The sequence below is a fragment of the Chelon labrosus genome (genome assembly GCF_963514085.1).
Source record: "Chelon labrosus genome assembly, chromosome: 3".
Classification (NCBI taxonomy): Eukaryota; Metazoa; Chordata; class Actinopteri; order Mugiliformes; family Mugilidae; genus Chelon; species Chelon labrosus.
In genome coordinates this window covers 30,297,002-30,321,214 of record NC_140339.1, presented here as the reverse complement: position 1 = coordinate 30,321,214, position 24,213 = coordinate 30,297,002, and the positions used below count along the sequence as shown (strand labels likewise).

General features: G+C 41.6%; 2 protein-coding genes across 2 annotated transcripts in view; one reads left to right on the top strand and one right to left on the bottom strand.

The window, feature by feature from the left end:
* LOC311485741 (neural-cadherin) overlaps nt 1–1,648 on the top strand; it is a gene marked incomplete at both ends in the record, with an annotated part of 265,222 nt that extends 263,574 nt beyond the window's left edge. Inside the window, one exon of the mRNA XM_084541334.1 lies at nt 1,037–1,648. Within this exon, the coding sequence (XP_084397460.1) occupies nt 1,037–1,648 (612 nt within the window). The remainder of the gene's footprint in view (nt 1–1,036) is intronic.
* A 6,206-nt stretch (nt 1,649–7,854) lies between these two features.
* Nucleotides 7,855–24,213, bottom strand: part of dpy19l3 (dpy-19 like C-mannosyltransferase 3) — a 47,271-nt gene continuing 30,912 nt past the window's right edge. Inside the window, exons 16-18 of the mRNA XM_084541344.1 lie at nt 16,066–16,198; nt 11,333–11,491; nt 7,855–9,752 (exon numbers count right to left, since the gene is read on the bottom strand). Coding sequence (XP_084397470.1) covers nt 9,549–9,752; nt 11,333–11,491; nt 16,066–16,198 — 496 coding nt within the window. The 3' untranslated portion in view covers nt 7,855–9,548. The remainder of the gene's footprint in view (nt 9,753–11,332; nt 11,492–16,065; nt 16,199–24,213) is intronic.

Genomic DNA, 24,213 nt, shown 5'->3' with positions numbered 1-24,213 from the left:
GTAGCAGCTTTTCAGTGGATTCAGTCTTTTCAGTTTGAAGAGAAATTCTGCAGCGTGTGCGAGCATTTCAATCAGGCCCACGCAAAATCCTTATCTCCTCTCTCCTCTCTTCCAATGGAATCCACAAGCACCCGTCTACACTTGCATAATATCACAGCGTTGATCGAAACAAACACATACTGCTGCATCGCTAAGGAACACACAAACCCTCTTTCACGCACACACAGAACAGATCAACTGGAAATACTTACCAATGTTTCACCCTATCAGTACCCCAAAACACACAAGATGCTGTCCTTAACACTATATTACTTGCAGTCAAACACACACACACACGCGCAGACACACACACACACTGTCCTGATCCACTACACACAGCAAATCCTGCTGTCAATTCTCAAGAGCCTTGTTTGAAATTTCTCTGGAGGAATAAAAAACACTTTCCACTAATAACATAATCAGTTTTACAGAGCTACCCACACCTCCTCCTCCTCATGCATCGTCTCTTCCTCCTACATCTTTTTTTTTTTTCTCTGCTCCCACGTTTCCAGTTCTGGTGGAAGCACATCAGTACTGAAGCGACTGGCTTATATAGTATATGTCAGCAGGTACTGGCAGCCGCTTAACCCTGGTGCGCCGGTGTGTAGTGGACAGGCAGAGAGGTGCCTCTCAACTCCTCTCTGAATCACCTCCGCTCATATTTTTTTTTCGTCTTCTTGGTCTCTCTCACACACACAGAGATACTCAAAATTATGATTTTTCTGAGACAGTAAATGGAGATAGATTGGAAACTTAAATAGGTGGAACATTCACAGTAAACGTAATGGGGAGAGCTGATTGTTTTTCTGCTCCCTTTTCATCTTTCTGCTCTCTCACTGTCACATTTCATTTTTTCTGCCTCATCTCTCCCCTCCAAACATTCAGTCTTTCACTCTGCCTTGCTCCTCTGTTTGCTCTCGTCTCAGACCTTTCACAGCTTTTGTGCTAACTGAGATTTTTCATCTGTTTTTGTGTGACTCTCCGTGCGTGTGTCCAGAATGCCTACGACATGGCAGAGCTGCAGAAGTCTCTCCAGCCGAGTCCAGCTCAGTCGGTCCAGTACTGTCGCTCCAGAGCCCTGCACCACCCTCCTCCTCCCCATCACCACCACCACCTCCTCCACCAGGCGCCCCCGGCCCCACCGTCAGCCCAGCCACTGGAATCCCTGAGCCGGACTGCCAGCTCCACGACCCTGCCCCCCTCTGCAGCTTCCACTTCCTCCACTGCCACCACCACCACCAGCTTGCGCAGGGATGTCCCCCCCACCAGGCTCCCAGCCCAGGGCCAGGCCCGCCCCTCCCAGCTGGCGCGCCGCTCTCTGTCGTTCTCCAGTCAGGACCTGGCCCGCTACCTGTGCGAGATCATCCGCGACGCTGACCAGCACCCAGACACGGGACCGTTTGACTCCCTGCAGGTCTTCTCCACTGAGGGAGGGGGCTCACCCGCAGGCTCCCTCAGCTCCTTCAGTTCAGCAGGGCTGGACGGAGGGAGTGGTGGAGATGGGGGAGGGGGAGGGGAGGTAAGAAGGGAGGAGACTCTCGGGGAGTGGGGGCCTCGTTTTGAGAAGTTGCGGGCGCTCTACGAGCGAGCTGAGGCCAGCGACCTCTGAGCTCCATCGCACACAGACCAAACTGATAGGACCCTGACAAGGGTCTGCAAGAAACAATCAATTAGCAGACGCTTAGTGGCGATTGAGGCGGGAGCACAGCGAGAGACTGACAGAAAGACTCACAACACACCCAACACTTTGCCAACAGCTGACACAGAAGGTGTGGTATCTACAGGATGACGAGCCCCATCAATCAACATGGCGGCCTCACAGACAGGTGAAAGCGTCCCAGTGAAAAGAGCCTGTCGCTCTTTGCACCCTCTACCTTGGATGACAACTTTGCGGGAGCAGACATTATCAAACCTACCAGTCAGGTTAAAGGCTTTAGAACATCACTCCCTACCCAGGCTACTCATCATGATGGAGCTTAGCTTCACTGTCGGAAGAATCTGTTCCAGTCACAGACACTAAAGCCCCACATTTCCTCTGCTGTGGATGAGTGTCAGCTGAAGGCCCAAAATGTGAAAGGAAAATGTTTTGGCCAGGTTTTTTTTTTTTTAATTTATTTATTTTTTTATACCTGAGCAAATCAATGCCTCTTAAAATGTATTTTTAGCACCTTGCTGCTGAGTGAAATCTTTGTACATAAGAGACTTACATTATTTCCACAGTGCATTGTCACATGCTAAGACAGTGAAGATGAGTGGGATCATTCTGAGTAGCCCCTATAATACAGAGTTCAGATTTTTCCTATAGGACACATGGTGTTCTCGCTGCCTGGCTGTACACAGCTTCTGTCAATGTTTGTATGAGAAAAAAGTGCTTGGACCATCACTGAGTCCCACAGTGAGATTTCTTTTTTTCTTTTTTCTTTTTTTTCTGGTAATGTGTCTTTTGCTGGGTTGAGTAATTCCGTATTGGTCGGGTGTTTCAAGTTTCAACACTCCGTGGGTTGTAAGACATCAAGCTTTCTGCTTAGTACTGCTCCCGTGTCTTCATTTGATTTCCCATTCTCATTCGCGCTCCTCTGCTGCTCGTTCCTCCGCACCCGAAGGAGCGCGCAGACAAATTCAAACAGCTTTGTAACAAAGAAATGTGAGTGGACGTGTGGACTGCAGGAGGGAAGAAATACTTGCTCTGTTGCTCTGTTCGGCGTACGCTCCTCCTCAGGCATACCAAATTTGGCGTCGGCGAGAGGCTGTTTTAACAGGCGGCTGCGCGCGGAATACAAACTATGTAAAGCAGCTTTTCAAGGTGACTGCTCAGTAAAAACAAATGGACGGAGGAGGATGAAGGATATTTATGAGGATTACACAAATAAATGTAGTTCTGGACCGTGATACCTGAGCCACAGACTGTTCAAACACACACTTGTTGTCCACGTCTGTTGTCCCTTTCTAAATTAGCACACACTCTTAGCTGGATCAGACTGATAACAAATGCAGGGAGCTAATAACTGCAGTTATTATTCAAACTGTGAATTGTCAGCACGGTGGCAATTCCCGCCAGCTTCTCTTGTTTGGCTTCCTCATGACATAAAAAAAAAAAAAAACCACAACAACAGTTGTTGAAGCGGTGAGAACAAATTGTCTGAAAGGAATGAAAAGGCAAAGAACAATAATAAAGCAGTGAAGGGGAAGAGGAAGGCAGCATCTAAAAACAGGACCAGTTCTTCTCACCTTTGATGAGAGAGATAATTACAGGGTAAGGGTTAGAATCAGAGAGCAGATGAGGAGCAGAGGCCGAGAGCGAGTGACTGTGTGGTGAAACGTTTCACTGTGGAGCACAGCAGCATTGCTGGGAGCTTTAGAGGGACGACATGCTGGAAGCAATGGTTTTCTGTAGAAAAAGTTTGTTGCACAGCAAATGGCTTAAGTACAAAAGCCATGCCCATCCACCTCCAAACACCTCCACCCTCTCTCTCTCTGTTCTCCAAAATGCCAGCCTGGCTTCTGGCATTTCAGAAGCTGCTGGAGCTAGGAGCAGCACTCTCGCCAAGTTTTTTATTATCATTATTATTATTATTATTATTAATATTATTTGTCTTCCGGCAGAACCGAGCTTCTCGTCAGAGAGCAGTTAAAGGGTAGGAGAGGGTGAAAACATGTCAGGCCACTAATCCTAATAGAAGCTGATGGCCTGCCGTCATGCTGGAAAAACCAAAGGATTGTGTGGACTTTCAAAAAAAAATAAAAAAAGCCGCCAGACAAATTGATTCCTAGATCGCGGCTTTCCACTAGCATGATATTTTTTGAATAGCTGAGACGACAATGCCACTCTAAAATATAAAAGAGAGTTAGCGGTCAGGCAAAGGTGCCAGTAGGATGATGCCTGAAAGTAAGACACAGGCTTTTCTATTTTTCTGTTGTTAAGAGCACGGGGCTTTCCTTGAGAGTTTGTATTTTATTCCTGTGGAGAGGGACCGAGCCTGCGCCACACAGAGAGGTGAAGGATGAAGACTACTTCATGCTTCAGCTTTTTTTTTTGTAATGAGCAGCCAATCACTTCATTCACCATTCATTTGTAGCATAAAACAGCTTCTTAAATGTTGTGTTCTGGATGCAGACATGTTGTGAACAAAGTCAATGTTTTTACCTCATTTGTAAATACAGAGATAGATTAATTATCGCTTTTTGTCCAGAAAAGCAGCAGCATAGCAGCAGCTTCTGAGGAAAAAAAAAAAATAATCGACATATTTTTTATCAACATGATGGTGATGAGCTTTTGACAGTTATATAAGTGTTTTGTATTTGCTTTGATCTTTTTTTCTCAATAAATTCATTGATTTGCACCAGTGACTGCGCTGAATCGTGACTGCTTCTGGTGATGAATTAAAAAGACACAGGGAAGGAAATCATGCTTACACAATGATGGAAGCAACTTTGTGGGAAAAAGATCATTTTATTGATCACACTGCCATTAAACATAGATGTGTCTAATGATATCTAAAATTGGTGTCTTTGTACCAACAATGTGCATGAGGAGGACATTGCACTGCAGAAACCTTTCCTACTGCGTGGTCTCTGATTTGACTAATGTCCTGCAGTAGAAAATTCAGCAGCATAACAAGAGTTTAGAGGAGCCAAAGAAAAGAAACAGCAAGCAAAGTGAAAAACTGACCAAAGGCACCCAAACACATACAACATTCCCCTTTTACATAAACAGATGTAGATGGTTGTCACTAATGACAGATTTCCACGTTGGTCGCATGAAGCTGTGGTGCTCGTGCTGAAGATAATCAAGGTCACAAACAGCTCTTCTGACCTGATTATCTCAGCGTGCACTCAACAGTGGCCTTCATGCTGAACAAAGAAAAGCTTGTCACTCACATCTGCAGCACCGACCCCTGTGTCCTTCAGCTCACATGCTGTTCATACTCCATGAGGATATTTCACATCATAAATAGTTCGTATGTATTTACACTGGCTCAGAGGAATATGTCTGTTTAGAGGCTTGCAGATAACGTTGGAAATAACTGCTGCACATCATGACTAAAATCTTTTTTTTTTCGTACGCCTCAGCACCAACATACCCCCAGACACATAATAAACGGACCAAAGGCAAATAAGAAAAAGACAAGTGAGAAATGTACATTGTATAATTTAAAGTGTTTCCATCTGTTTTCATGTTTGTCTTATTAATGTCAAGGATCAGCCAGGACTCTCACCCACTTTAAGTCATTTTGTTTCACATGCTGAGGATTTCAGTGATGCTAATATATTTATGGCAAATACCCCTCCAACATCCATACGTCTTCACAGGAAACAATGTATAGATACCCACAGTACTTTAGGTCTTTTTAAATGGTGAGGGCATACACAGAGCAGTGACCTAAACCCATAGACTGTATATAAATAAGGACAACACATCCCCACTCCCTTGCATTGGCCATACTGATGCTATTTTTGTTTAATTAATACTGCGCTTTGCTCTATCTCCACCAGTTACAAAGAAATTGGAAGTGGGATTATACATTGTACTTATGTATTTAATTTTTTCCAACCCTCTCGGTCCTACAGGACCACTTCACAGAGCGTTTGGCATGGCAACTGGTAGTCATCATGATGTCACATCCTGTTATAACGTCAAATAACTAACTAAAACTAAACTTATTGGAAACATGGACGCTTTTTTATATTATATAAAAAAAAATTATATTAACTACCTAAAATGACGGTAACCATCTTTGAAAAAAAAAAAAAAAGATTTGACATGTACTTAGTGTTTTAGTTTGGCCCAAGTCCCATCCACTAATGTGGAGGAAGTGGAGCTTATGACCTATACTGCAGCCAGCCACCAGGGGGAGCTCTACTTGCTTAGGTGTCACATTTGAGGAGCTGTTCTGTTGCCCAGCTTTATAGCTGTCTATGCCTAAACCCCATCCAACATCTTTGGGAAGAATTTTAGTGGTATCTTAGAGCCGGGCTTAAACACCTAACACAAATATCAGACCTTTTTATGGCTGAATAAGATCCGATTCCTCCAGCTACCAAATTTAGCTGTACCAGCTTAGTACCATCAGATGGGCAGCCTTCCCAGAAGAAGTAATGTACACTCATGGTGTTGAAACGAAATGTTCGGCAATTATATAAAGATGGAGCATAACACACAAATTCAATTCTTCGTCTTAGAAACATGACCATGCATGTAACAAATTGTGTCAAATATAGATTGCTTACATGCAACAGTTCAACATCCAACAAACCTATTCCATTCTTCAGTTGCACAAGCCCCTCTAGTTATTAAGTGTCTTCAATTTATTTCAACAACAAGCTCCCTCCCCATTCTGTAAAGCAGAGCAGGACTCTACATGTGCACGCAAGCTAATGGCTGCCTTCTCTTCATTAAGAAAACTATAGGCAGACAGCTTGCCTCCGAATGAACTGCTAATCCCAATATGTATGGAAATTAACAGTGCTGAAAAAATATTACATTAGTACACTCTTATTAGGCAAACATAATGGAATCACTTCGCTCTCAAATAAAGCAATCAGACATCTCCTAAATTAAACATCCAATATGAAGCCAGGAGGGGGAAGAACAAGCGGTGCTGTTCCGCACTGATCCGATTGGTATGCATTACAATGAGGCCGCGTCGTTAACAAACGACAAAAGCCCTGGCCTGTTCAAAAGCCCTGCGATGACTATGTGCAGGAGGGTTCACACATCTGCCAGAGTGAGGATTATCAAAGACAGAGGTCCTTATTAACAAGTGTACAAATATAGGCAAACTGAGATGAGGGAGGGAAAATTGCGTGTGTGTCATCTCCACATAAATGGCTCAGTGTTTGACTGGCCAACCAATAATTACCTCCACAGCTCCAGTCTTTCACCTGCTCTCCTCTCTTTCCTTTGGTTTGAAAGAAGAAAAAGAAAAATGAGGAAAGGGTTCAGATCATTGTGAATCCGTGTTTTGATGCGCTCTCATTTCTCCTCCGCTGCTGTTTAAACATGAGCCTTTTTCAGTCCTCCCCACTCCTCCTCCACACTTTCTTCTCTCACCACAAAGCCTCAGTTTGATATGCAAGTGTTGGCCCCCCTCTCTCTCCCTCTTTCTCTCTCTCCCCCTCACTCCCTCACTCCCTCAAACTATTTTGGATTGTGGTGGGGAATCAGCGCTGTTGTCAGTCTGCTGCAATTTCCTCGCCACTTCCATTATTCATGTGTGTTTGTGGATGTGGTTGCGTGTGCACGAGGGAGACAAGAGTGAAAAGGTTGAGACTGCTGCTGATGAGAATCACAGAGCCGACAAAGAAAAACATGACAGCAATCACAACAACAACACTGTCACAAATTTCACTTGGTACCAGCTTTGACCTCAGTTTTTACAGCAAAAAACACATCTAAGCACCCGGGCGGCAATCGAAAGTAACATCATTATCTCCCCCTTTTCTTTTCGGGATGATTGTCAGCATATATCAGCACAGCCTGCCAAAAAGTCAAGCTAATAGTCAAACATTTTCTGTCGGGCTTTTTACCCACATTTAACAGTTGCTGTGAACTCGATTAGCTGGTCAAGGGTGAATTCTGATAACTGTCAAATGAAGGCCACAAGCCCGGTGACACCAGAGATTTGGGGGACGGCTGCTCGTTGGGGTGGAGCTAACCCGTGTGCCAAAATGTGCAGCGTTGTTTAAAGTAAAACAGGGGTGGTTTGCAGAAAGCTATTGATGTTAATTAGCTTATCCTCTTATTTTAAAATCCTGAGAAACAAATCTAACAGCTTAGTACAAGGAAAAGAGTAGGTCATGTAGCGTGTAGCATTAGCATATCTCAGCTGGCTCACAGTTAGAACTTAGCCATCAGACCATTAACCCTTATAGCAGCACCAAACTTCTAGTGCCAGACATTTAACAGATGGGGTGGACATATTTGCAGTCACTCTCTGGTGTCGCTGGGCCTCAACAGCTACTGAGGCTGCATGTGAACAGATCCGTTTCTATAAGCTGAGCCATGGAACAGTTAGTGAAATGCAGAACTGAGAGCTGCATGCATTTTCAAATCTAAATCAGAACATTTAACTCAATACAACTTCATTCTCTACTAAGAAAGACCTGACTGCTACAGTTTTAATCAAAACTGTCCCAAAACAGTACATTGGCACATTGCACAGTTCCCTTTGTATCCCTAGTACAAAAGGACCAAATCTTTTTATTAATCTGTCGTTATTACCATTGGCAAAGAAGAACTCCACAACAAGCACAGTCTATACTGTACAGAAAAGTATTTCTCTTAGTGTATTAACAATTTCAATGTCATTCTTTGTGTATAAAGCTGCAGTAGACTCATCATTATGAAGCCAATGTTGATTGCACAATGTAACAATGATTCACTATGCAATACTGTCTGGCACTGGGTAGATCTCCTGGCAAAATGAAAGCTAAAATTACAGCAAAAAAAAAATAAAAAATCACTTAATAGAGAAAACGGGTTGATTCAAACCACACATTGACACGATTCCTACTAGATCAGTAATAAACCTGCCTATTCATTAACACAACCAGCTATTTTACTCTGATCTAGGTTCAAATTGGTAAGGTTGTTTCATCTTTTGGACAGTCACCTGGCTGTTAGCTGTAGCCACGGTGCTAACATTACTCATGCATGCTATGTTTTAGGTGTACTGAGTGTATTGAGTTCTAGAGGCCTTTCTTCATGTTGCCATGGATCGCCAGTATTTTCTACTGTCATTGTCCCTGTTGCATTTGATTCCATTTTGTTAAAAGATAAAATAATGACACAAACCCATTTCAGTTTTCTGTACACACACTAAAGACTGTGTCTGCCTCCATGTCTCCATTGCAGACTGTGATAATGAATAAAGTCATGACGGTGTTCCATCACTCCACCATCCATCCTAACCCCAATCTCTACTGTAGTTCTTCATTTACAGGAAACAATACTCCAGGTTCCATATTTATCCTATATTACTAAATACGGAAAATATATGTTCACAGTTGACATTTGAGTTTCACTGAACACCTTTCCTTGTTCAGGCTGGTGATGACTGTTTTGTGTCCTGTGTTGTTGGTAGTTTGCGGGCTCTGAGGGGAAACGAATCTGGTCTTGCTGACTGCAGTACAAAGGGTAATACCACTTGGAAATGCTAGAGGGGGATATGCTGGAAAGTTGTCTATTGCCACTTTAACTTTTACACATCTAATTTATCTATTTATTTTTTTACTTGGAATGAAACATAACAGCCCAGAGCAGGACTCCTATAGTTGCTTCAATAGTCCACTAACTACAACACTGCAGCCCCAAGCTTGAGCTGGCCCACTGGCCCACACAACAGTTCATAGAGCCAAGTCTTAAAAAAATAATGGGCACGATCATAGTCGGGTGCGGTGCAGAAGGGAGACAGAGGAACAGCAAGGATTCTGAGCTTCTGTTTCTTCTTCTCCACCTTCTCTCTTCCCCTCTGGCCTCTGCTGGGATTTTTCTTGCCGTCCTGGTCCTGCTACTGAGTCACGCTGGGCTCAGACGAGCTCTTGGCGCTTTTCTTGCGCTTCTTCTTGACCCGGTACACGTGGAAGGTTTTGTTCTGGAATGTTCTGGTGAACAGTGCATTGTAGGGCGCTGTGTCAGTCTTGATGGCCTCACAGAATCGAGGGTGGGCGGCAGGGACGAGGTCCGGGTCATTGTCTCCAGGTCCGTCCATGATCTGATCAGAGAATGAGTGTGTCATTATCAACGGCAACAACAAGAATGACAGAAGGTTAGCACTGACATTGTGATTCTACTACTAGCATATTTTTTAAGTCACACACATTTAACACATCTGAGACATACAGTGGCTAAATAAACACCAAAAACAAGGTCAAAGAACAGTGATTCTTCTAACAGGCTCTGATCTGATTTGGGAATGCTACCAGCTACCCGGAGATCTGACACAGACTCTGAACCACAGTGGATCCTCAGAAATAAACTGCTATACTGCTATACTGATAATGTTTCACTTGACAGATAGATGAAGAAACAATAAATACCAGAGGATGGCTTTGATAGTAAAAAATAACATGAAGAGGAAGGAGGAGGAGGAAGAAGAAAAAAAAGAGGAAGAAAAAGAAGAGGAAGACAAAGACATACGAAGAAGATGAAGAAAAATAAGAGAAAAAAGAAAAGGAGGAAGAAGAAGAAGAAAACATTTACAGAGACAACAATGTGACAAAGCATAAGGAATAACAAACGAATGGACAAGGATTAAAACCATTTTTCTACAGCTATACTGTTTTCTGAAGACTTGGAAGCCACATAAGAGATTTCTGTAATTTGTGTTTTACTGTGACTTTGACAGTGAAAAGACAAAAGTTTTTTGATGTTAAGCTTTTAAGAAGTACTGCCCTACATTCACTGACTGCTGTTTATATAGCCATGAACTACTAAAGCTTTGATACAATGTTTTGTGGGGCTTAAACAAAACTGTTGCAACACCAGGCAAAAAAACTCATAAAAAAATAAAATGTATCATAAAACAAATGTGTTCAGCGAGACAAAGAAGCAGTACATGAACACATGACAAATCTTTAGGTCCACCCATTGCTGGAAGACACAGACACACAGAGAGTGTTTTTGAGGTGATATTATGAAAATGCTTGATCCTTTACTTAAATGCATAATCATAGTGTGTCATAGTAATGAATTCACAGGGTACCACAATGATGAGATTCACGGAGGACAAAGAATGGAAGAAGAAAAAAAACGAAAGATGAAGACAGAAATCAGAAAACGTGAGGAAGAAGGAGAAAACACAGGCAGGCAACAAAGAAAGAAAAAAGGCACACAGAAAAAAAACAGCAAAAGAAATAAGGAATAAATAAAAGATAGACAGAAGCAGACATAAACACAGCATTCCTCCAATAAAGCTGTCTAGATGTCAGATGTTGTGTATGCTGTGTGGCATTTACTGCATCACGAACACAGACACACACCGACTTTGTGTTTCATGTGTCTTACACCACACTGGGCCAGACTGAAGCTTGTCTCGCCTCTGGTAATCCGAATAGCCAGCGAGCCACATCTGACATCAAAATAAAGAGAGGCCGAGGAAGTGGGGGTGAAGAAGACGGCGAGAGAGTGAGAGACAGTGACGCCAAGATAAGAAGGGAGACTATTGATCTCTCTGCGGAGGCTGAGTGCTTTCACCAAGTCCCAGAGTTAGTTGGCAAAGGGGCCAGCACATGCAGCCACGCAGACATACACACACCTAGTCAGTGTGAGTCACGTTAAATGAATGCCACCCACATGTCCGTTGTCCAGGTCGAGCAGGTCCCGCAGCCTGCAGCCTCGTCTGTGCCGCCGCTCGTAACAGATGCTATTTTCCAGCACCACATAGTTGGCTCCAACAGCCCTCAGGATGTCATAGACTTCTTCTGGGGAACGGCGGGCATACACTTGATACACCTGCTCACACACACAGGAAATGGTGGATTTATCAAGGTTTATTTTGATTTTTAATTGCTTTTTTTTTTTTGGTCTGAAAAATCATCTGCCTTTGCAATTTAACATCAATAATGCCGGAAGGAAAAAGCTTTTCTCCTGGAACCCAATTTCCAGGCACATTTATTTTCGGAATTACAGTTTGATGAAAGTTGGTTTAGTTTCAATTATAACATGTTTACTGAGGGGGAAAATATCTGAATGAAAACAATTATGAGTGCAACTAAATCAGTGGGAGAAAAAAAGTAGAATGTTAAACGTAACAAATCTCATTCTTCTGGAATGTTATATAGCACACGATACACCACCACAGAGTTACATGGGCAAACTAAAGAGCCCATAAGAAGTGGAAGAACTGACGATTTTTTGAGACAAAACCCTGAACTTTTGAGAAATTACACAGTGGTAATCCATGTTTGCTGTCTCTGTCATTCAACTGTAATCCTTCCTCTAAGCCTTGACTTTCTATCTGGAGCAAAACTTTCCAAAGACGCTTCCAAGGCACACTCTATGTCTATATATCTCAGTCACTACAGTTGCAATCATCCGTATTGCTACCAGTGCACCAGTACCAGCACACACGCCATTTAAAACTCTGGTATACTTGATAACACAGAGAGATTTACCTAACGCCGATTAGTTTTATCAACACTGTGTGAACTTGTTTGGCAAGGGCTTAAATGTAACAGGCATTCAGTTACTGTATTTGTAAAAGTCCAGCACTATAGCTTTAAATGAGCAGTGGAACACTGTAGTGACAAGTTTCTGCACTGAATGACTTTGCCTGTGACAGAAACCCCTTCGTTTTATAGGTATGATAGGTATGCTTACTGATACCTGATATGTGAACATTTTTACTTTGTATCCCATGTCAAAGTGGTTCTGAAGCTTCACAGAGAGATTCACTTCAGTACAGCACGTTTTGTTAGTTTAACATGATTTAAGATCATTTTCATTTTGAAGATGAGACAAAAAATGAATTAAGGCTACTGTATACTGTCAAGATACTGTCTATGGTAAACCATCAGCGCACAAGCATTTTCACAGTCATGTCTGGTTGCACATGAATAGGACACTAATGCGAAATCTTCTGATTAAACCATGTTGGATATGCTAGTAATATTTAGGTTTTAGAAAAATCGGTTGGACAACTACACAGCACACTTGGAATATGTCACATCACTACCAGTCTACAGAGTTCAGATGTGAATGTATCACAATCCACAATTTGGAGACTTCTTCTAGCAGAAAAAACTACTAAGTCCAGCCAGAACAGTTCTGGAGAAAACTTTCAAGGATAAATGAGACCAAAATGCACCATAACCAACAAACGTCAAATGAAGACAACAATTCCAAACCTGATACTAAACCTTTAGTTTTCTCAGTGGTTTGTACTCTTGATGGCATAATTGCATCAAGCAATGGCTCTTTGAATAAAATGAAAACAAAAAGGGCTTCTGCTGGGTATGAGGATTCACTCAGAAAGTTTAACAGGTAAGTTTAAGAATGACTGTTTTTCTTGTCCACTAATGAATTATTCTGCAGTGATACACATCATAAGCCCAGAAAAGCACTGGGAACATCGTTAAGGTTCTTACAAATGTTGAAAATGTATTAGCACAGTGTTCTGCCACACACACATACACACACATAGCCCAGAAGGTCTGCACCAGTGTCGTGGATCATTAATGAGCTCCATACTAGGCTCCAGCCACGCCAGAGGCTCAGCATGGCTGACTTCCAGCTGGGAGGCAAAACATAGGCTCAGCTACCCAAGAGATGACCCCCACACTGCATCCTGCGAAATGTGAAGACAAGAACGGAATGCAGAAGCACACGCAAAATGAATAGTTGTAAAGCACATTTTCTACATGTTTTTTTTTGTGAACTGTATGTGATTTACTGTATGTTAATGGTTTTGTGGTGATTGTTTTTGACACCACGTTTTGTCAGTGTCTTATTTCAGTCAATGAACGAACCGTCTATTGACTGGTGCAATAACAACCGGCGTGGGAAGGAGGTCAAAGGGAAGAATTATCCAAGGATGACACACACAAAGATAAAATAAATTTGAACTTTGAACACAATCGTGTGGAATTTAAAAAATATATATTAATTTGTAAAATAAACATGACCCTTTGTATCTTCGAGCATTCCTCACATACATTACGAAGCGCACTCAAATAAGAGCGCCACCATTCACCTCTCATTTACAGGAAGGCCACACTTTTAGGCTCCACTTTATCTATGTTACTATTCATTCTGACATAATGGATGCACACTGTACTCAGTGCCCCTTGTGATCCCGTATTCATTCACACAATCACTGCAGGTCACCGACCCCCATCTACAGGCAGAGCTGACTGAGATGGATGAGTGAGGCAGTGTGGCAACAGCTCCTGGAAAAAAGAAATAATTCTCCCTTTCAATCTGATACCAAGATTACATGACAAGGTGAGACTATGTACTGCTACACTAAAAAACAGTAAGAAAAGGAATCAAATAATAAGTAACTACAAATTCATTGGTACAGTTGCTATAAATTGTATTATTGAGTTATAATTAGTATAAAAGATGGATCATTGTATGAGTGCAATGAAAAAATGAGTGATTACATGTTAAAAATGATTACTGTTATTAATAAATCCCCAATATGGCTAACAACATACACTCAACCCTCAACCCACAGGACCCAAAGGCCCCCACTAAAAACATTGCCAGACACCACAGGACACCCTCAGAAGGCCCATGTCCATTCTCTGATGAGTCACAACTGTTTTGGAGGCACAAGAGAGACCTACACAATATTAGGAAGGTGGTCATAATGTTATGCCTGATCAGTGTAGAGATAAGTCATAAGAACAGGATACAGTGGCCTGCAGCAGGGGACTGGCTTAACAAGCTCCGGCTGCAGATAGGAGGATGTGCAAAGAAGCAGAAGAAGAAGCGACTGAAGGCTAGCACAAACCGGCGGGCTCCTCCTTCACTGTTTCTGGCATGTTTGCTCACTGGACAATAAATTAGACCAACTTCAGCTAAGATTGAGCACACAAAAGGTGAGGAAATGCTGTGCTTTCCTTCTGACCCAAACTTGGCTCAACAATCAGACTCAGCATTTCAAAGTGAACTCAGACATTGGTTGAGCAAAAACACAGGAGTATATCACCAACGGTTGATGCACAAACTGCTCTCTGTTCAACAGCAATTCTTCTGCGAGTGTCGACTGCGATATGTGCAGGAATGCACCATTGTGTTTGCTGTGATTGTTTCCATGCCCCTGTCTGCTAACGTCACCCTCGCTATAACATAAGCTTACTCCTTCTCAGTGTAACTGGGTGATGTATTTTCTAATAGGACGGCCATTTTGTCTCACACAACGATCAACATCGGAGGCCCACGAGGTTGCGTCCTGAGCCCTCTGCTATTATCCAATGGCTGTTCAGTCTGAAATCTGGACACTTATGTTGTAGTATTTGCAGATGACACGACAGTGGTGGGGACTCATCCCACACAAGAATGAATCTGTATACAAGCAGGATGTGGATGTCAAAAACAGCTGACCTTTTTTACCATAAATATAGTTTTGGCATAACAAGGTTGCATCGAGTAAATATCTTCTTGAACTCTATTATACAGCTGCCATTGTACCTTTTTGACTATACATGTATTTTAACTTATTAAATACAGTTATTTTAATTGTACCCTACAGTGGCTGCACAAAACTATGAAATTCATGCCATTTAATACATTTATGACAGAAAGCTAAGCCCACCTTAGCCCAGATATCCTAAAGTAGTTCCTTCAGAGAACCGATTTATACACTCATTCAGTTGAACTCCCCATCACCACCATCATCCACTTTCTCTCCTCTTTGATTGTATCTGAAGCTAAATTATAAAGTACTGCAATATGCCCCAATGCTTCCACTCGACCATAAACATTTTCAGCTCAACTGGACAATTCTCGATACCACGGGCAAATTTGTGCCTGATTGTGTTTCTCCATTGACACTGACATGTTTGCAATCATGTCGCCTCTTAAGTTCAACACACAGTAATGACTCCATTCCCTTTTAGAGCTTAGTCAGTTCCCACCACTCTTTGAAAACACTAATATTAAAGCTACGATTATTGATTCTCTAAAAGCTAATACATGCTGAAAATTGCTATTCAAATCGCCAAATTGAATAGCTCGCACTGTAATCAGTAATCATCTATTTATTTTAGATTTTCCATTTATTGTGTCTGAGGTCTCTTCTGTTACACCAGCTTCCTCCCCCTGTCCAAGGACATGCTCATTAGGTTCATTGGTGATTCTAAATTGGCTGTAGGTGTGCACATGAGTGTGAATGGTTGTCTGTCTCTCTGTGTTAGCCCTGAGATAGACTGGAGACCTGTCCAGGGTGTACCCCGCCTCTCGTCTGATGACAGCTGGGATAGGCTCCAGCTTCACAGGACAAGTGGTTACAGAAGATGAAGATGTGTCTGAGATATCTTGCAGCCCCTCTGTTAGTTCTGTTGTATTGCGGTTTACAGTACCTGTCTGGTCCTCTCCCGCAGGTCTTTATCTTCATAATGGGGATGGTTTGTGAGAACTCTGCCTGTGCACAGCTTGATACCAGCAAGGAGCTGCATACTTCCTGCAAATACGGCCTGCTTGGGGGTCTTTGTGCTGTGGACAAACAGAGAGAAAGGGGAGAGAGAATACATCATTCACCTTTGAATATTATCATAATACATTGCACTGTTAGGCTTTTGATGATCTACAGTATCTTTAGAGGTATGTGAGCATAAAACCAGATAAAGAAAAAGACAAAAATGGCTAAAAGATGTAAAAGAAGAAGAATGAGATTAAAAAGTTTGGAGGCTATTCACAGCTGCATCTAGTCATCAGAAAAGTTTGATTGAATTTTACTTTAGTTTATTTTCTAGCTTTGCTATTCACTCGACATGTTTTTTGCTTTCTGATCTGCCGCAATAATTGAAACATATTGATGCCATTTAAAAGTCTCTTTCAACAATGTGTCTTCAAGGACAGTGGATATCTACATCAGGAGAAAATACAAGAACATTCGTTGTACAGACAAATTAAAGCACAAAATGACGATGGACGGTTACTGTGGTACAAAAATAAATTTGTAGACTCAAGGACAAGCACTGAGAGACTGTGCCGTGTTAACAAGTTATGTTAGATATATTATGTATGTATGTGTGTGCATGAAAATGTTAGTGTGTGTTTCTGATTAACTGAACTTGACTTTGACTGGAACCTACACACATGCACATCCCTTAATTTTAATTTTAACCTAGTAAACATTTCTAATCTAAACTGATACCTACACACTGGATAGTGCGGAGACTGACAAATGACTACATGTGCTACAAATACTGGACATCAAATATTGTCTTGCAACTATGAATGTCAGCAAAAACTTTAATTTACTGTAACTTTAATCCAATTCATAAAGAAATCTTTCACCACTATGTAAAAGGGAAATACAACATTTTATATCATTTCTTTTTTTTAAATATTTCAGTCTGTATCAAAGTGACTAAGTGACACCAAACACCAAATTGGAGAATTCACTGACTCATCACTACCCACTATACAGACAATAGACTATAGATACAGCATATATAAGTTATATTATATAAAGTATATAAGATATATACACCGGTCAGGCATAACATTATGACCACCTTCCTAATATTGTGTAGGTCTCCCTTGTGTCTCCAAAACAGTTGTGACTCATCAGAGAATGGACATGGGCCTTCTGAGGGTGTCCTGTGGTGTCTGGCAACAGAATGTTGTTAGTGGGGGTCTTTGGGTCCTATGGGTTGAGGGGAGGGGCCTCTGTGGATCATCCCACAGATACTTGATCAGTTTGGGATCTAGTGAATTTGGAGGCCAGGTCAACACCTTGTGCTGTTTTTCATGTTTTTTGAGTTGTTCCTAAAGCGTTTTTGTGTGTGTGTGTCTGTGTCAGGCTGCATCCTGCTGGGGATGGCTGCTGCCATCAAGGAGTGTCAGTGCCTTGGGGTGGGGGTGCCTGGTCTGGTCTAGGTGGGGGGTACATGTCTAAGTAAGATCCACATGAATGCCAGGTCCAAAAGTTTCCCAGCAGAACATTAAATTGTCACAAGATGGTCAATGTTATCTACTACTCCTGTCAGTGGTTTTAATGTTGTGGCTGATCTGAGCATGACGGTACACAAGTTTAGGTAAATGATCAGACAGTATTTTTTGAGTCTGTGTATAGAGTGAAACACTGTAATTATTTAGGCAACTGTTTACTCTTCCAAAAAGCCAAGCATTTAATAATAAGAATAAGAGTCTCCTCTTTTTCTTGATAGAACTGAAAATATGAAATCCCAAAAGTGATCAAGCACTTTCAAGACAGGCATCATACCCAGCTAACAAGAATTGTTTTAATTTTGTACATGGAAAAGTTCAAATTTACTGAGACAATGAGGGAAAAGGGTGCTGCATACAGCTACTGGAGATACTAGACTACACAGCACACACAACACAAACACACCCAGCTTTAACCACAACATTAAAACCACTGACAGGAGAAGTAAATAATAGTGACCATCTTGTGACAATTCAATGTTCTGCTGGGAAACTTTTGGACCTGGCATTCATGTGGATGTTACTTAGACATGTATCACCCACCTAGACCAGACCAGGCACCCCCACCCCATAGCAATGACACTCCTTGATGGCAGCAGCCATCCCCAGCAGAATGCAGCCTGACACACACAAAAACGCATTAAAAAAAAAAACATGTAAAAAATATTAGGGATGTCAATAGATTAAAATATTTAATCATGATTAATTGAATGATAATTAGTGTGTGGCAACGCAATTCACTCTTTTTAAATATTAATTTTAAATGTACCTCGAAGGGATATTTTTCAAGTTTGTATTACTCTTCACATCTCAGCTCCCTGCTCAGTTCATAACTTAATTCACACAGACAATAAACGCAGATAATTTTATTCTCGTCAAGAGAAGTATCTGTTAGGACTAGAAAGGGAGCTTGGTGTAAAAAGATGTCTTTACAGTCTTCTGCTTGACTTCTTGTTCTTCTCCTTCTTTTGGGATGTTCGTCAGTTTTGAAGTAACAGGAATTACTGCCTTCTGCAGGGTCAAATTATTTACAGATTGTGCTTGCTTTCCACAGTGTTTCTACGCCTTTGTAGTTAGACCATTCTTATGTTCTTCGTAAGGAACAATTGCACAAAAAAGACTCTCTTACTAAAAACAAAAATCAATGAACAGCTTCTCGCTGTTGTCACCATAGATTGTCGTTACACCTAAAGCACACCCTGTAGCTACCAGTAGCCCCTCAAATTACTGCCAGTGTAGCTTGAAGCCTGGTAAGATGAACTTGCATGGTCTCACCTGAATCCAGCTGCCTCACAGCATAACTTGAGTATATACACAGAAAGTTCACAAATGAGATGGTGCATTTAGGAGTAATTGGCTTTATCTGTGTCACATTGGTTTTGCACCTGGAGCCTAACGGCAGATTCTGAGTCTGTTCACAGCAATGGAAAGGTGAACACGACCGCTACTTTCACCCAATGGTACCTAACTAAATATTTTACCCATTTTAAACAAGCCACTAAAGTGGCATTTTTCAGATCAACAAATCAGAAGAAAATCAACTTTATTCGAGAACTGCATGTGTCTCAGCAGCACTCTTTTGCGAGCTACGGCAACCCCCCTCTTCCAAAAAGTGATAAAAACAAACAGAAAATAAGGAGCAAACAGCTATAGTCCTGATTGCAGTGGCAGAGGTTTGACTCCAGCCTTTTACACCTCATTACCTCCCATCTTCCTTCACTAGAAAAACAAAATAAATCAAATAAAGGAATAAAATGCAAAGAAAAAAACAACTTAAAAATGTCATTTTTTTATTATTCCCGAGCATTGTCCAACAACAGACTATAATAACAATATTAAGAAAAATATACCTTTTTCAAACGATGCAGATGAAATAGTACATCAGCGAGTATCACCACCACATTTACCAGCTACATACAATGGGTACAGAAAGTATTCAGACTACCTTAATTTTTTCACTCTTAGTTATATTGGAGCCATTTGCCTCATTAGTGTACATACAGCACCCCATTTTGACAGAAAACAGAAATGTAGATATTTTTGCAAATTCATTAAAAAACAAAAACTAAAATATCACATGGCCATAAGTATTCAGACCGTTTGCTGTGACACTCATATATTTAACTCAGGTGCTGTCCATTTCTTCTGATCATCCTTGAGATGAAGATACACCTTCATTGGAGTCCAGCTGTGTTTAATTAAATTGATTGGACTTGATTAGGAAAGGCACACACCTGTCTGCATAAGACCTTACAGCTCACAGTGGATGTCAGAGCAAATGAGAATCATGAGGTCGAAGGAACTGCCGAAGAGCTCAGAGACAGAATTGTGGCAAGGCACAGATCTGGCCAAAGTAACAGAAGAATTTCTGCTGCACATAAGGTTCCTAAGAGCACAGTGGCCTCTATAATCCTTAAATGGAAGACGTTTGGGACGACCAGAACTCTTCCTAGAGCTGACCTTCTGGCCAAACTAAGCAATCGGGGAGAAGAGCCTTGGTGAGAGAGGTAAAGCAGAACCCAAAGATCACTGTGGCTGAGCTCCAGAGATGCAGTAGAGAGATGGGGCTAAAGTTCTAGAAAGTCAACGATCACTGCAGCCCTCCACCAATTGGGGCTTTATGGCAGAGTAGCCCTACGGAAGCCTCTCCTCAGGGCAAGACACATGAAAGCCTGCATAGAGTTTACCAAAAAAACACATGAAGGACTCCCAGACTATGAGAAATAAGATTCTCTGGTCTGATGAGACCAAGATTGAACCTTTTGGCCTTAAATCTAAGCGGTATGTGTGGAGAAAACCAGGCACTGCTCATCACCTGCCCAATACAATCCCGACAGTGAAGCATGGTGGTGGCAGCATCATGCTGTGGGGGTGTTTTTCAGCTGCAAGGAGTGGTTGCAATTGAAGGAAAGATGAATGCGGCCAAGTACAGAGATACCCTGGACGAAAACCTTTTCCAGAGTGCTCAGGACCTCAGATGAAGCTGAAGGTTCACCTTCCAACAAGACAATGACCCTAAGCACACAGCTAAAATACCAAAGGAGTGGCTTCAGAACAGCTCTGTGACTGTTTTTGAATGGGCCAGCCAGAGCCCTGATTTAAACCCAACATTCACCATCCAACCTGACAGAACTGGAGAGGACCTGCAAGGATGGCACACCCAAATCCAGGTGTGAAAAACTTGCATCATTTCCAAGAACACTCATAATAAAAAAATACTAATTATTTATACCGCATTGATCCTCGAGGGGAAATTATGTTCCTACTGTTCGATCCATCATTCACACAGTAGTGTGTACAGTTGGAGCAGTGGGCTGCCTATAAGCAGGCCGCGCCTGGGGAGCAAGTTGGGGGTTAGAAGCACCACAGCCATGAACACAGGGGGAGGTGGACCTGAGACCCTCTCTCTACAGCTCCCCTGTAAATGTCTTGTCAGCAGTGGGATTTGAATGCCTGCATTTGGAAAGAGATTGGGAATGAGATAACCCTTGAGTCCGGCGCCTTAGACCGCTCGGCCATCCTGACAACTGTCAGTATTAATTAATATAATATGGCTGTATTAGTTATAAAGGGTGCTTCTACTCAATACTGAGCAAAGGGTCTGAAAACTTGTAACCACATGATATTTCAGTTTTTGTTCTTTAATAAATTTGCAAAAATGTCTACAATTCTGTGCTTTTCTGTCAGTGTGGGGTGCTGTGTGTACATTGATGAGGAAAAAAAACAACTTAAATGATTTTAGCAAATAGCTGTAATATAACAAAGAGTGAAGAATTTAATGGGGTCTAAATACTATACGTACCCACTGTAGGCCTAAGAGAGCTGGCTACCTAATGCTAGTTACAACAGCTTGTAAAGTATAATCTTTTGTGCTACAGTATCTTGGGATATTGCATGTATTTGTAATGTCTCAAACTAAACATGTTCTTGGGCTTAATGTGTGGGTTAATGTTTTGTCATTTTGACCTTGAGCTGAATTGTGTGTTTATATTGTATATGCAATTTCGTAGTCAATACGTAGTGACTGGCATAAAAATGAAATATTGACACTTTTTGCCTGGTGGCTACAGGGAACTTACTATTTGTCTGGTTTTACATGTACTGTACTTGTATTAAGTAGTACCTGTTGCCCGTGTCCAGAAAGCCGCAATCAGCAGTTACTTACTATCCATCTCCATTCTGACTCACTCACTATATCCCATTCCTCTAAGGAGCACATAAGCTCCTTATTATCGGCAGCTGTGGCTCTGTTCATCACCAAATGTTAGGGGCAGTTAACAGCTAGCTAATAAACATTGTCAAGCGTTTGGTCACTGAGGAGTCAATTCCCTTAGGATCTGGTGGTAACCAAAACAAAACTGAAAGAACTGTGAGCATTGGTAAAATTATCAGGTGATCTAAAGTACTTGCCATATCAGCTTTAAAGTTAGTAGTTACAAATGAATCAGCCACAAGGTAGTTTAAGTTGAAATTGCTTGCGTGTCCTGTCCAAAGACAGCCACAACACCCAGCATCCAACTACACAAGAATTTGATCAGGCAGAGAACATTTTAAATAGATGATGTCTAACAGTGATATTATTCTATATCTATCTAATCTAATCTAGTCTAATCTATACATATACCAGTTACGAGATATTCTACTGAAAGTTCACTTCTTATTGAGAGTTGTGTAGTTCAATCAAGGACATCGCTCTGTCCCTCCCTGACTCTTTCTCTGAACTGCCTCTGGACGAGCTAGAATGCAGAGAACAAAACACACACACAGACACACACATACTAGCACAGATCACAGACACTGCCCTTTTCCCATTTAAGGATGAAGCCAAATGTTTCTAATTTAGACAATTTGAAGCACGGCAAGAAGCAAGATGACAAGAAGACAATTAAGGGAGCAAGAGAGGGAGAAGGAGAAAGGAGATGATGTAAAAATGGTAAAGATACAGTTTCACAGAGGGAGCTGAAAATGGATTTTTACAGAGGGATTGATATACAAATTAGTAGTGGCACGTGTTTCCTAAGAATGGATAAGGTAATTTGCTTTAATTAGACAGACAGATAGACACAATGACATGATCTGCAAAGCAAGGGAGGGAGAGAGAGTGAAAACCCATTAGCACTGGAAATTATCTGCAGAACCGTGAGGTAGGAACTTAACCTTTATCTAGACATGATAAATAAGTAAGACTGCTCTCTCATTTAGGGGGAAAATGCCACAAACTGGGAGATCAGCTAAAACATTTCAAGCTAAATTGTATACATCTGTATCAGATCTACGCAAAGGTATGCACTTGACGTGTTTTAATTTGTGTGAAGGGAACATGCAAAGTAAGAATTCCATTGCTCAGTGTAACCTTTGCTGTGTATGTGATAATAAGCTTCTTGAATCTTGAATTCTTTAGCCTGTTCATCTCCTTTCATACATCTTCTGTTACCAGCATGAATCCAAACTTGGATTCATCAGTGAACAGGATGTTTTTCCTATCTACTGTGAAATGCTGGTGTTTCTCAGCCCAGCCCAAGCACTTGGCTTTGTTTCTCTCCTGAGAAGTGGTTCGGAGACACAACTTGTCCTCTGAGACTCTACTAAACAGCCTTCTTTTGACAGACCTTTGATGACTGGAGTGTTAGTTTCTTTTTGTATTTAAGTTTTCTGTCTCTCAGTGAACAAAGCTTGATGTGTCGAGCTTATGATAGTATGGTTACTTTGGTCTGCCTGACTGTGCTGATGAAGCCTTCAGTCTAGCTGTAATGTGACACTGAGGAAAACCTGCTTAACATAACTATCTGTGATGTGTAGGTACAAATCAATTTTAGGTCAATATCACCTAGTCTAGAAAAAGTTTAGTTTCTTTTGTTTTTAAAACATTTAAGGTTGGGAATCAGTAGACAGTAGTAGTAGTAGTATTTGCAGTCATAAACCATGAACTTTTGTTTGCCTAAACAACATAGCCCTGGGCCATGGACCACATGCCAAAGTGTCCTTGAGCAAAACACTGAGTTACTCCCAGTGCTTAACACTGGTGTGTGCAAGTGAGTGTGCTTGTGAATGAGTGTGTAAATGTGACATTGTGACTGTAAGTGCGCTGAGGTAGAAAGACGCTATAAAAATACAAGACCATTCATCTAAATCTAACCATTCATTGAGGGGACCAATCAAAAAATGTTCACACTGGTCATTTTTGAAATGGTCATAGTGTTACTTAAAGAGGAACTGACACACCACCTGTTTTGTAAGGACTTGATTTAACAAGTCAGAGTTTTGCTAAAATATGCTGACTTTTGCATTGGGTTCCTTCTCTGAAAGGGTCTCCATGCTGAGTAGCTCGATGAGCCTCCTGAATTTGCAACAAAACTGCTGTCAAAGCGCTCATTAATAATTTTCACTGCAGCCTTCATAACTCTCAAAAACAGACTGTATATCTTGACCAAGAAGTGCGTGTGTGTGCGTGCTGCTCATGTTATACACTACCTTGAATACAATATGCTGAATAACAAGCCAGTAAGCATAGGCGTGACGCTACAACTAATTATTATTTTTAGGAGCCACTTGAT